Here is a 13,955-nt window from a genome sequence, read left to right as displayed (position 1 = left end):
ATGCCAAGCCTTTACCACTGCTCTCGAAGCTTTGGATGCTCCTAGTCACCTCTCTCTCTCTCTCTCTCTCTCTCGTATTGGAGTGTGCCAATTCTTGCTTGGCTCTTGCTCACATTGCCCCAATAGATCGAGGGAAGAAGAAGTGGTCATTGTGTTGGTGGCTTGGAACATCGTGCTTTCTCTCTTGATCAGATGAAGGACATGAAATCCTTCATTGCCTTTGTGTGTGTGTGTGTGTGTGTCTCTCTCTTTCTTTGCATAGGTTGAGAAGACTGGGACTTGCATGGGTAGGTAAAAACAAGTGTTGATCTTGTCCTCAACTTTGAGGGAGATAACCTCAAAATTTTTCAATTGTAGTGTTACCGTGATGAGTTTGCCGAGTCCCGAAAATTGTGGGAGGATAATGATGCGTCGCTACCACGTGTGATGAACCAAATCTTTGATGACCTAATTTGGGCTCTTTTGCTTGTGCATGAATGGGCTCTAAAAGTCTATGAGAACTCCATTTCTCTTTGTGGGGTGAATGAATCTGGAGGACAGTATCTTGATGTAGCCATTTAGACATACGGTGGCATAGGAAGACAGTATGTGCTGTTAGACATACGGTGGTATAGGAAGGGGCTCTATATAAAGAGCATCCGTAAACGGCATAAAGCTTAGACCGAGGCTTTGCTAGTTGGTATAAATATTCTTTATATTAAAACAATAGCACATTAATCTTTAAAAAAACTCCATCGCTGAATTTTCTTTTTCCCGCGAAAGTTTTTGAAAGGCGGGAGGTTGAGGCTTTCCTTTTCTTGTTTTCTGCAGTGCGATGCTAATTCGAGATTTCGGGGAGGTTCAGTCAATTTTAATTAGCCATGGCTCCTCTCTCGTGCTTCCGACAAAGCTCTCTCCTCTCCTTCTATGGGAAATCTGCCTGCTGCCTCGATCCTTCAGCTGCTGCTTCTTCTTCCTCTTCTTCTTCTACTGCTGCTGCTGCTGTTGCTGTAGACGTGCTTGATTTTGGATCTCAGCCTCATGATCCCTTCAGAGAGAAGCAAGAAGACGAACAAAGACGAGGAGGCGGCGCCGTCCCACTTGCCTCGTCTCACCTTCTGACCGCATTGCCGCCACGCGGAGAGGATTCGCCCATTCAAGGAGGAGATGTGGACTTGGACAAGGACAAGAAAGGATGCAAAAATGACAGCAGAACACTTAGAGGTACACGAAAACGAACAGCAAGGACAAGACGCTCACCTTCTGAGCAGGTCCTGAAGAAAATTCGTGTTTTAAAGATCGATTGTGAGCGTCCAAGTCCTGTCAGCCAGGCAAACGTTGCCTCGGTTCTGGTTGCAGACACTGCAGAGCATGCCTTGCGATCAGGAGACTATAAGGCTGCATTAATCACTCCCAAAGAAGAAGAGAGATCGTCGCCAGTCTTCGCTGATGTAGAAGCCAGCGGTGGGGCATTGATAGCTTCACCTTCTCCATTGGTTTCTGCAAGAAACGACGCGAAAGCATCAGCGCCATGTGTTAATGCAGCCAACGATGAATCCGAGAGTCTTATTTCACCATCTTCACCATGCTTGACCATGCAGGGTCCACCAAAACAAGCCGTCGAGGTCCATCGCAATGGTTTGGAGCATGATTCTCAATCTCTACCACCGGTTATTAGAGACGAGGTAGCAGACCAAGGGGTGCAAGAGGGGGGGGAAATCCTTGATGTAATGCCTTCTATTCAGAAGTTCAAAAGAGGGTTGTCTGTGCACGGAATACAAGCTCATCCTTTCGCTCTATTGCGGGAAGATAACAAGCCGGTAAAAGAGGAGCTCCTCACGGATTATGAACGCAAGCGGGAGGAGAATATCCGTAGAAATCAGTTATTCATCGAGAAGCTTGGCATTTCATCGTCACTTTGTGTCAACCTCCCTCCTGGCCTCTCCAAGAGGAGTGGGAGTGGCAAAAAACGGGCCAAGAACTCAGCTGCTGAAGTGCACCCTGTCCCCCTGCGAAGAAGCAGAAGAATCCAACACATTGAACCAGAAATGGCTGCTCAAAAAGATGAGAATGCAGCCCCTCCCGAGGCAGATCAGCCTTGTGCCTGTTACAATGATTCTTCTATTTTCATTTATACATGTCGGGAGGGCATATTCAATGAGTTGAAGAGTGCTGATATTTATACAGGGAAAATAATTGTTGGATTTTCGCCTGCGCATAAGATGCAAAAGCCTCTTCAGGATACATATCTGGCTAGAATCTACTCTATGAGTACTTATCAGATTCCCCATTCGCGACATACCTTGCTCGCTGCAGGAGGATACCAGGGCCGCATTGCTGTTTTTGGAACCTCATCACGCGGTTCTGATGATGCATGTGATTCTAGACAGGATCGTGCTGAATTGCAATCTATGGATCATGATAATTTGGATTGTGACGAACTGTGCCAAGAAGAAGATCCCGTGCTATTGTCCTGGAAGGCCAGCAGCGGCTGGATCTCTGCCGTCAAGTTCTTGACTTTGCAATCTCAGGTATGCATGAAACTGTTTTTATGCATCTGAGCGAGCCGTGATAGCATCAGCCATTCTTTGCATTTATGTAATGTGCGACTCCTTTTATTGAGAAGAACTTTGCTGGTTTATCTCTTGTTCAATGTGCCCGTGTGGCCGAAATCCCCATGCTAGGAAAATGCGAGGCTGCTTCTCTCGAGTGCCAATGATGGAAAGCTGGTGCTTTGGGATATCAACAAGCAGCAGCAGGGATTGCAGGGGTCATCACAGGGTTTAGGTGTGGGATTGCCACCTCTCAAAATCACGGAAACTCAAGGGATCCATTCAAGTGGAATCTACTCCATGCATGAATTAGCAGGCCAGATAGCCACGGCATCAAAAGATTCGACACTTGGTATAGGCAAGGTTACTGCTCATAATATAACAAAGGAGCGGTCTATCTCTGGCCATCATGCAGGAGCAATCAGGGGCGTAAACTTCAGGTATGGGGCTGTTACACAGGGCCTGCGAATCTTGCAAAGTTGGTTGGTTAATGTTATAATATACTGCAGATATGCAACTCATGTTAAATAATATTGCAAAACTTCCATCAAAGACCTAATTCATTTAGAGGATTGCTCATATCTCATTGAACGCACTATCGTTCACAAGAAATTATTGACAGTTTTTTCTGTGGTATAAGCGGCCCTTTTCCCTTGTTTTCTCGCACAGGGGTCAACATCTTGTGCTTTTGCTCGTGAGGCACAGAATACCTGGCTAGGTATTGGTTGGGGATGGGTTTGGGGCCTGGGCTACCAGGCCCCGCCCTGAGCCACACCTAGCTAGATATGCCATCCTTCCCTTGCAGAAGCTCATGATATTATTGAAATTCTCGATGTGAGAGTGCTATAGTGGGAATATCAAAAACTTATTGTGACCCGTGTTAACTAGGAGTTGTAAGCTGATTGGGGACCATGTCTCTTTGTTCCTACAATTAACATGTCTGATATAGTTCTCAGCTCAAAACGGGCATCGTGATTTACCATCTCTCAACATTTGCAGGGACGGCTCCACATTGGCTGATTGTGGTGCAGATGGATTGATCTGCATCCTCGACCTGCGAATGGCAGAGGGGTGTGCTATCGCCATAGACACCGGTGATGCAACAGGGCTGAATGTGGTGGAATGGTGTCCTTCTCAGGAGCATCTCCTCCTATCGGCCAGCAAAGATCCCTCTCTCTGCTTATACGACATCCGTTACTCCGTTGCACAGGGGCCTTTGCATAGGCTGAGTGGACATGTCCATCCGAAGGCTCACAGATGCTCCCATATCTACCGCCCAACCTTTGTGGGTGGTGATGGGCAGGCAATCGCCACTCCTGGCCAAGGTTCCAACTCTCTCTCTTTGTATTCAGTGGCGACAGGCAAGCTCATTAGCAGAGGAGAGCTTGGTTATGACCCAAACATGGTCATGTGGTCCTCTGCTCCGCATCACGCGAGCCCCAGTCTATGGGTAGCTTCCAGGCATGTCGCCCAGCTGATTCCAACATGGCAATAATGCCTAGTACCTGGAACACACCCACCGTCTGCTATCATGACAATCATCGCCATCGACGACTCTGTGACTGAATACCAGTCCTAACCAAACCTTGGAAAAAAGTGGATTAGGCATATAGATGATAGTAGCAGCCATGGTTTGTGAGCTGGGGCATGTGGATTTGACTGCAAATCTTGCAGCAAAACAAACACGTTTTATTGGATGGGCATAACGGACAACCTTTTGGTTCTGCCGATTTCTTGCCGCTGAAAAAGCTGGTGGGCTTGAACTCAAATCGTCTCGCCATGTCAAGCATCCTACCTTAATTGTCCACCTGGATGTGAAACCCTAACCTTGACATGTATGTCATGAAGTGATTGTCCACTTTTTTGCATTGAGAGAGATTTAATTTGTATTTTTATAGTTTTGTATTTTCATATACTAAGTCATTATTATCTACTTAATCAAGTATCAAACTACTTTTACCTTGGTGTTTTCTCAATCTCATTGTAGGAAAGTGACATCTAGACTAATCTTCCAACACCATTGTTAAGTGATAATTAAGCAAAATGTTTTGCATCTTGATTAGAATATTAAAATATGCCTAAGTAGAGGCAAGTAGAGGAAATGTAATAAATATATAAATTAGTGCATGACAAGAAACTTAGGTGCTTGTGTTTTGTGATTTTGATAAACATCCCAACCATAAAGAAAGAAGTTCAAAATATCTAGTGTATATTATGAAAAAGGGTCTTATTTTCCTTGATTAAAAGTCAAAGTAGAAGATGAATTTGAGCTCTATATTATGTACTAGTTGGCTTGGTTTACATTGTTGGTTAGGCTCATTAGTCAAGCTTTGCTTAACTGGTATCATTACAAAAGCTTACAAGGCTATGTCTCATCTTTTCTCATGAAAAGTTGAGGTTTAATGTAAAGTGAATTGTATAAATTAAAAAAAAATCTTCAAAATTTAAAGAAGGTTTAAAACTTTTAACCCTTGAAAGTTTTTAGTTATAAAAATGGAAAATATGTGTAATTTGATTCCAAAATCCCTCCAAGATTTTGAGTCATAGGTTTTTGTATTTGCCACCCATACTGTTTTTTGTGAACATTGTGCCTCACTTGCTTTGCATTTTGGTGAGCAAAAATCTAATAAATAGCACAATATTTGTGCAACAAGTAATGCATTGGTAATGTAATAGCTTAGATATGCCATGCATGGCTAAGAGGTCATGACTCTTACCAAACCATATGTAGACTATTGAAATTTTTCATAATGAAAATAAGATAAGATGATTGAGCTATCCTCAAACTATACTTTTCAAAATAAAAAAGAGATGAAAATGTTGGGAAGTGGAGTAAAAATTTCAGTCATCATAGTCACAATCCTTTAATAGGATACAAGTTGAATTGCAAATTATGTGGTTTAGAAAGGATCACTTATTAGAAGCTCAAAAAATAAGTTAAGATGATTGAGCTACTTGATAGAGCCGCCACCACCATGGGTGTACCATTATAATGTTATCGCACATGAGCATTTCTTAACAAAGGGACATTGCACATGTCACCCTACAAAACCTAGTATGCAACCTAGTAAATGAACCATCTTCTCATCTTTCATTAGAGTGCTTATACAATCGTTTGTTTAGTTGTCTTGAGGTGGGAGCATTATGGCAGATATGATCTTTGATTAGCATATTCTATCCTAGTTTGCCTCTCACTCCTAATAAAAAACATGTGTATTAACATAAAGCGTAAATAATGCAATTGGCATATTTTGTCTTAGTTTGCCTCTCACTCCTAATGAAAAACATGCGTATTAACATAAAGCATAAAATAATACAATCATTTTTCATTTTCTGTCATAGTGCTTATACCATCTTCAAGTAAAACAAACAAGTGCGAGCTTCAAGGATTGTAGCAGGAGTGCAATCCTCAATTGTTGTCTCTTGTCTAGGTTAGCCTTTGATTCATAAGAAATTTTATGTTACATTATATCAACAAAAATATCTCTTTTGTATAGTGAAAATGATGGTGAGAGAAAGAGACAATGAGATAGAGAATGAACCACAAACTTGTAATGCACACATGTAGTGAAAGTGATGGTGAGAGAAAGAGAGAGAATGAGACGATGAGATGGAGAATGACTCAACACTTGTATTGCACACTTGCTTACACACTCCTACATTGGAGTAGCTGAGAGTACACATATATATACAATGAAGGTGTGATATGGCAGGTTCTCTTAGTGAAATATCATCCACATGTTCTAGATCCATCTTATCTAGTTTTTCAAAATATCTAGATATTGTCTTCTTAGATGATCTCTAAGTACATTCTAATATTCTAACATTCCCCCTCTTTAGAAAATGTTAACAATATCTTCTAATATTTTTTGTCCTTTCTCAAAAGAAAACAAGATTTTCTTTTGCAGTACAAAGACTTTCTGCCAATCATTTTGGTGACAAGAGAAGTAAGATTACAATGATGATTATAACATGAGACTTTGTCCTTGTTGTTGTAGAAGATATACATTAATCTTTGCTTGCAATGATTTAAGGGATGTATGTTGATGATGAAGATATTTGGGCTTTGGTTGATGGATATCCTGATGAAGAGTTGATTACCATAGTTTGCTTCATGATAGACTTGATAAGAGATGGGCTCATCATATAAATAGATGATATATTTCAATTGGAGCTTGATAGTTGTGGAATAAAATAACGGTGAGAGCATGTTTGTAGATGGAAATATGATCCCAATGTCACTAGATACCATAGTAAGATAAAGATTGATAAGGTGCTTGTGACATGATCTTTGGGAAGGTTGTTGATGAATACAGAAGTGTAAAATAGCAAGTGATTGATGAGAAATTTCAAGCATATTGTCTTTGAGAGGACTCCAATAGTTGAGTGTCACATCCTAGCATGTTCTAGGTCTCCCAGTCACTCTCAATATTACAATGTTTGTCATCCCTATCAGGCTCTCCTCTTACATCATGAAATAGAGGACTCTACCTCAATTGGAACAACAATTGAAGAAGGGGACGCCCTTCCGCACCTTACATCTTGAGGCCCAAGAAGGCACTGTTCGTGGCCTCTCTATTGAATTGTATTCCTCAACACATTTGGATGGTACTTTAGTGGCAAGAAGATGGAAAAACCTCGTCACTCTATCAGTTAACAATGTGGATACGCCTACTGTTCCTTATCAACTCTTATTGGATATTTCTACTAACCTTCAAAGTCACTCCCTCATCAGGTACATTGCTTCTGCTTCTCTTGCATCTTTGTGTTCTATCCTATTTTCTTACATTTTTTACTCAAAATCTAGTCTTTATCTAAACTCTGCTTCAATCTCAAGATCACATCGTGGTCATTATCTCACACTCTCTCTATGGGCTCAATATCCTCATATTCTAATGGTTACACACACACACACGCTCCACTTCACCTGTGTGCCACTATCTCTTGAACAAATGCAATTGTACATACTCTTGGCTTCCTCCTATGCATTTGGGATTCTCAAAATGTTTCCAAGTGCACATAAAAATCCTATCTCCTCGAGTTTCTCATTTTCACATCACTATTTCTCAATGTGCAATCTTGAATCCCTACACATGATGTTATCCTACCATCACATTCCATCCACACTATATTCATTTATGTCCCATCAATCCCAATCTATCAAATCATCATTTCTTTCTATCCTATCCTATCCTACCTTCCTCTTGCAATAATCTTGCTCTAATTGTATACTCAAATCTCAATCATTATTCTATGTTACATGGCAACAACCTCATCAACAATCACGATTCACAAGTACTCTCTCTTCCAATTATCTACAAATTGTATCTTTCTCTAATTGGCCAACTATTTTCTTCCCACCCTCTACCCATCATTCTCTTGATCTTCACTTTCCTTGTGTATACATTCTTGCAATCATAGTGGCAATAGATTCAAAATGAGAACCATATGGCTTAAGTTTAATAGGATATATAAAATGCATGCATTGACATTAATCTTGGTGCTAAGTCATACAATTCTAAAGTTTGAGTTTAATAGGAAAATAAAGTGCACGCATAGAAATTAATTGTGGTGCTAAGTAATAGAATAAATAAAGGGCAAGAGTGAACTAGGGAGAAGGGGGCTGTGTGGGCAGCACCAGTAGTGACACAATGTGTGAATGGTTGAGAGCTTGAGAGAGAGATGCCGTGTTGGAATGATACAAAGATAGCATGATTACGGCAACCCTATACAAACCCAATGGCATTTTCTACACTTTAAGCTTTTCAAAATAATGTTTGAAACCAAAAAAAGACATATACAATACCAATGTTTGAAACTATATAGCTATTGCAATCGCGAAGCCAAGGATGACCATGATGGTAGATGGTTGGCAGTCATTGGCAAGTGATTGGCTCAACTAAGATAGGGGTCTCCATCTTGCGGCAAGTATGAATTCCCAATGCTAAGTGGCCAATTAGCCACACAATTGTTGTGCTATGAAGTTAGGGAGGGTCATGAAGCGATGGGCGAGAAGGCAAGCGGGTGGCAAAGAAGTAGCCCACCCACTCGCCCATGGCCACCTCTTATGGTGTTAGTGTAGAAGGTGATGACGATGATGTTATTGGTGGGGTAGAAGGAGTAGAAATGGGTCTTTGACGTGCAACTCATACAAACCATTGAAAAACCGAGAGACACATACATGGAAAGCGAGAAAGAGAGACATAAGGAGAAGGGGGGAAACACAAGCACAACTAGCCAAAGGCACCATGTTAGGTGAGAGACATAGGGAGAATGGGGGCAAAGATGGGATCTATTGGGGATGTTGAGACCCCTTTCATAGACATGTATGAAAGGTAGAGATTGGGGGACACAAGATGAGCACAACATTGCTTTTTTTTAGAGAAATGACCTTTTATGGGGAGAGAGAGAGAGAGAGAGAGAGAGAGAGAGAGAGAGAGAGAGAGAGAGAGAGAGAGAGAGAGAGAGAGAGAGAGAGAGAGAGAGAGAGAGAGAGAGAGAGAGAGAGAGAGAGAGAGAGAGAGAGAGAGAGAGAGAGAGAGAGAGAGAGAGAGAGAGAGAGAGAGAGAGAGAGAGAGAGAGAGAGAGAGAGAGAGAGAGAGAGAGGTCTGACATTGGACAATTCATTCACTTTATGTGAGAGTTAAATATCCAAGTCTCACATCATGATTTATATAATTAGTTTTTTAAATAAAAATGTCTAATTTCAAATTTTTTGAAGAAGAGTTAAAATCTAGATCTTAAAAAGAAATAAACCATTTACAATGCTATTCTTTTTTCACTTTTTAGTAATGGAGGGTTTCGTTTGAGAAAAGCAAAGGTCTCTCCATGAGTGAAAGCAAACATAGTCCTCCTAATTGTATAATGTAAGTAGTCAATGCTAGGATTTAAACTAGATGTCCACAAAAATATTTCATTATGATCTCTCTAGACATTTTTTGTCTAACAAACTTTCAATAATGCTACCTCATGTAATTATTTCCTCTGATAAATGTGTGATTTAACAATAGCTCATATACAACATTATCATGGGATTTTAGAAAAATTCTACAAATTTAGATTGTAGACTACGGCTATGAAACAAAGGTTTAGAATACTAGAAATACTTGTTTTCTAGCATGTATTGAAGGTCTATAATCCAAAAAGTGCTTTCTAACATTATAGAAAATAAGGTTAATTCATTACTTTTGTGAAAAAATCACACACACACACACACACACACACACACACACACACACACACACACACACACACACACACACACACACACACACACACACACACACACACACACACACACACACACACACACACACACACACACACACACACACACACACACACACACACACACACACACACACACACACACACACACACACACACACACACACACACACACACACACACACACACACACACACACACACACACACACACACACACACACACACACACACACACACACACACACACACACACACACACACACACACACACACACACACACACACACACACACACACACACACACACACACACACACACACACACACACACACACACACACACACACACACACACACACACACACACACACACACACACACACACACACACACACACACACACACACACACACACACACACACACACACACACACACACACACACACACACACACACACACACACACACACACACACACACACACACACACACACACCCACACACGCATGCACGCACAGAGCGCGCGCGCAGGCACGTTCACACATGTTCCTTTACTTACTCTTGTTAAAGCTAGTGTGATGCCTATTTGGGGGTAAACTTAGTAACATCTACTTCAAGTGTCAAGCCGTATTTAATTACAGTGACATGACTACCTCTGTGTATTTTTGCACCTAGAGATGATAGGGTATTGTAGAGTCAAGAAATATTCATCTTTGGGTGAGACAAAGTGACACTACCTCTATTTATTTTTGCACCTAGAGATGATAGGGTACTGTAGAGTCAAGAAATGTTCATCTTTGGGTGAGACAAATAGACACTACCTTGCGAGTAGAAGGTGGAGAGCAAATGAGTTTTAGCAATTGTGGTTAAAGTTTTAAAGAACAATTCCTCTTCCACCAATGTTATTTGCATCACATCAATCCGAAACTATGACTTTAGTCGTCTATTATTCAAGCCTAGGCATTGTTTTTGTCCAATAAAACCATTGTCATTCAAGTTGCACTAACGATCCATATGAGTTATCATATATTCCAATATGACTCATGTTACTGGAAGAATACCTACAGGGTATGCTTAAAACGTAGCAAACCTTAACACATATTGGTCATGTGGACATTTTGTGCACTTGATGTAAAGTACTTTTTTTTTTGGGGCCTCATATTGTTTATAATCAGTGTTTGATTTTAATATGTTTTAAACCGACATGAGAGTGCATAATTACAAAACCATGGTTGATACCTCCAATATTAATAATTTGAAGGTAGTTATGTCCACTCAACAAAGGCATATTAATGTGAGAAGGGCCAAGGTGAGGGGCAAAGCTGTCAAGGTAGCATTGACCAAAAATTGTGCCAAGAGACCCTCGATTGGAGCTTTCAATGTTGTTGTTGTGCAAGAACTCCAAGCTTTGTGGCAATAGGTGGAATAATGTTGTTCAAGTTAGAATCACAAAAATTCTCATCTTCCATATTTAGCTCAAATGGACAATTCTTGAAGGGAAGGAGTTGATGTTACCTTGCAAAGGTTATCAAATATATTAACCCATATACACAAGGAAACCAATGAAATGTATGGTGAAAATTGGGGTCTACTATGGGATGGCCCAGATGGTTCTGTGGTTTGCCTAATTGGTTGTAAATTTCTCTATCTCTATGGTGAGTGTTGTGTTTTTCCTTGTGTTGTATAGACTCTTGTTATTGCCAAATAATATTGTGGTGGGTGTTGTCTGAGTGATTTGTGCATCTATGTGGTTGCTAATCTATGACTTATCGAACATATTGTACTTTCAATGTCTATTAGTGCTTTGACTTCTTTGTCTTGTGTTTTCACTTTGACTGTGCATACTCTCCTACTTGAAGACTACTGGTTCATTTAACAATGCAAATGTGTGGCCTTTGTCATCCATTCACTTAAATGTTTTCTAGAACCGCTTTGAAATCCATTGGTTTATTTGTGATGATTTGTAAGTTTTGTGTTTGTGTCCTTTGAAGTTTACAGTAGTATTTTCTAATATGGCCATAGTTGTTACAATAGAAGCACTTGAATCTTCCTTGATTATCATTGGCTGGAAGTAATATTTTTGAAGCTTTGTGACAATGAATTTTGCATATTTTGCAATTTTCTTTGCATGATTTGGGCCTTTTGGATGTTGATCTCCATAGGTGTGGGCAAGTTGCATTGTGTCTCTGCTATAGTTTGTTGGATTTTGTTGTTGGCTTCAAAGTGGCTATTGGCTTCAATCCTTTGGGCTATTTGTATAGCTTGGTGGAAAGTGGTTGGCTCTTGAACTCTAACCCGTCTTGAGACATCATGTACTAGGTGGGGCCAAAGGAAGAATAGATTCATCTCTTCTAGCATAGTAGGATCTGCACACAAGAGCAATTGCTATAGTTTCATAGTGAATTGTGCCATTAGCTCATCGTGTTTTTGTTTTAGGTTAACTCATTGTTGTAGAGTTGTTTAGGTAGCATTTTTCTATGCAAAATATTTGATCAATGCTTCTTTCATTAGTGGCCAACTTGCTTTATTTTGGATTTGTTGTTGCATGAACCATGTAGTTGCTATTCCTTCAAGTAAGGTATTCCATTCATCGAACTAGGCATGGTAGTTGGCTACATTCTCAAAGTGATCAATCCAACATAAGATATCTTTTGTGGGTAATCCATTGAATGATTTTGACACAATTTGGGATCTGTCTTGTATCCTTGTTGAGGTTGGTTGTGTGCTAACAAAATTTCTAGTGTTTGATTAGTGTGATTAATTTGCATAATTAATGATGATACTGTGTGAAATATTTGTTCCACAATGTTTGGATGTGTTTCATGAGTAACCTTTGGGTTCATTATTGAATCTTCCAAGTGGGATAATGAAGGATAAGTGTGAGGTGATGTAGCTCAGGTCATGGTGAAATTTTGATATTTTTGAAATTTCATGTGTCCGGGTTGTTCCTTGTTTATCTTTGCTAGTGAATAAGCTTCTATCTTTGGTGATGTAGCTTGATGCAAACACTTAGGGCAATTGCTCTACTTTGAATTATAAAGTTGGAAACTTGTTAGGTAGAGGAGCTTGAAAACCACAAGATCAAGAAGCAGGAATTTAGGAGTGAGGAAGACGTGAGATGCAGAAGCATAAATCTGAGAATAGATGTAGAAGCACACGAAAAGAAATACCTCTTTTCTACCCACCTTCTCCACCCATGCAAAGTACCTAAATTTCACCCAAAAGATCCCCCACTTCCATTAATTCATATTCCTTTATTACATCTAGCTCATATGTGAAGAACTCAATCACTTACCCATAGTTCTAATCAATTACAGGGTATATGTGACCGATTAGTGCCAAGCTAGTATGCCACATCATCAAGCCACACACACACACACACACACACACACACACACACACTCTCTCTCTCTCTCTCTCTGTGTCTATTGGTACAGTTTACATTTCACTCTTGAGTAGCCCAAGTGGAAACACACAAATAGAAGCAAGAGCTATGGCAGATGGACTAAGAGAGCAAGAGAGAGAGATACCATATGTGGGAAGTCGAACAATCACAATGTGTGACTAGCCTTTCCTTATTCAATAGTGATTAAAAAAATAAAGAATAAAATGATAGTGATGAGCGCCCACCACACTTGTAGTGTACAAGTGTGTGGTCATAGTGTGTGAAGTAAATACAAGGCGGCATAGACATAGATGCATGTACCCCACTACAACATATACATGCTATAACGATGTTTTCTTTATATATGAAAAATATCCCCGTCGTTGCTATTAGCGTCGCTACAAAACCGTTGCTATCTGACTTGCTATTTTTGTTGGTATTAGCGTCGCTAATACCGACGAAATTAGTGACGGTTACAGAGGAATTTCCGACGCTAATACCGACGATTGCAGAATTATTTTCCAATGCTGATATTGACGGTTGCAGAAAATAATTTTTTTTTGTGGCAGAGCTGCAGATGTAGCCCTGCCATAGCTAGAGCCACACAGGGCTAAGAGACAATTCCTGCTGTCAAAGAAGTTAGACAATCGATCCCAAATAATGATAAGACTTTGCAAACAAGTACTTTCATGACATTAATTAACACAAATGTGCATTGCATTGATAAAGAAAATAACAGAACTTAAATTGAGAAGTGCTACTGCAACAAAGCAAATATGGAGTCATGCTACAACATAAAAGTCTGAATC

At 40.2% G+C, this 13,955-nt stretch overlaps 1 protein-coding gene across 1 annotated transcript; it reads left to right on the top strand.

Annotated features, from left to right (window-relative positions):
* The first annotated feature begins 860 nt into the window (after positions 1 to 860).
* On the top strand, positions 861 to 4,026 carry LOC148035564 (uncharacterized). Its single transcript, XM_087677522.1, has 3 exons — positions 861 to 2,510; positions 2,664 to 2,971; positions 3,531 to 4,026. Exons 1-3 carry the CDS (start codon positions 861 to 863, stop codon positions 4,024 to 4,026), a joined length of 2,454 nt encoding a protein of 817 aa, XP_087533648.1.
* The last annotated feature ends 9,929 nt before the right edge of the window (positions 4,027 to 13,955 follow it).

Source organism: Lygodium microphyllum, chromosome 5 (genome assembly GCF_053477565.2).
Source record: "Lygodium microphyllum isolate KBCC chromosome 5, Lygodium_microphyllum_v1.1.10, whole genome shotgun sequence".
In the NCBI taxonomy this organism is placed as follows: Eukaryota; Viridiplantae; Streptophyta; class Polypodiopsida; order Schizaeales; family Lygodiaceae; genus Lygodium; species Lygodium microphyllum.
Note: the sequence above shows the minus strand (reverse complement) of the source record. Positions and strands in the feature narration are given on the sequence as shown.

Coding starts and splice junctions, on each gene's coding strand:
- LOC148035564 (XM_087677522.1), top strand. CDS start 861: ATGGCTCCTCTCTCGTGCTTCCGACAAAGCTCTCTCCTCTCCTTCTAT. Junction 2,511..2,663: donor TCTTGACTTTGCAATCTCAG/GTATGCATGAAA, acceptor TCCCCATGCTAG/GAAAATGCGAGGCTGCTTCT. Junction 2,972..3,530: donor ATCAGGGGCGTAAACTTCAG/GTATGGGGCTGT, acceptor CAACATTTGCAG/GGACGGCTCCACATTGGCTG.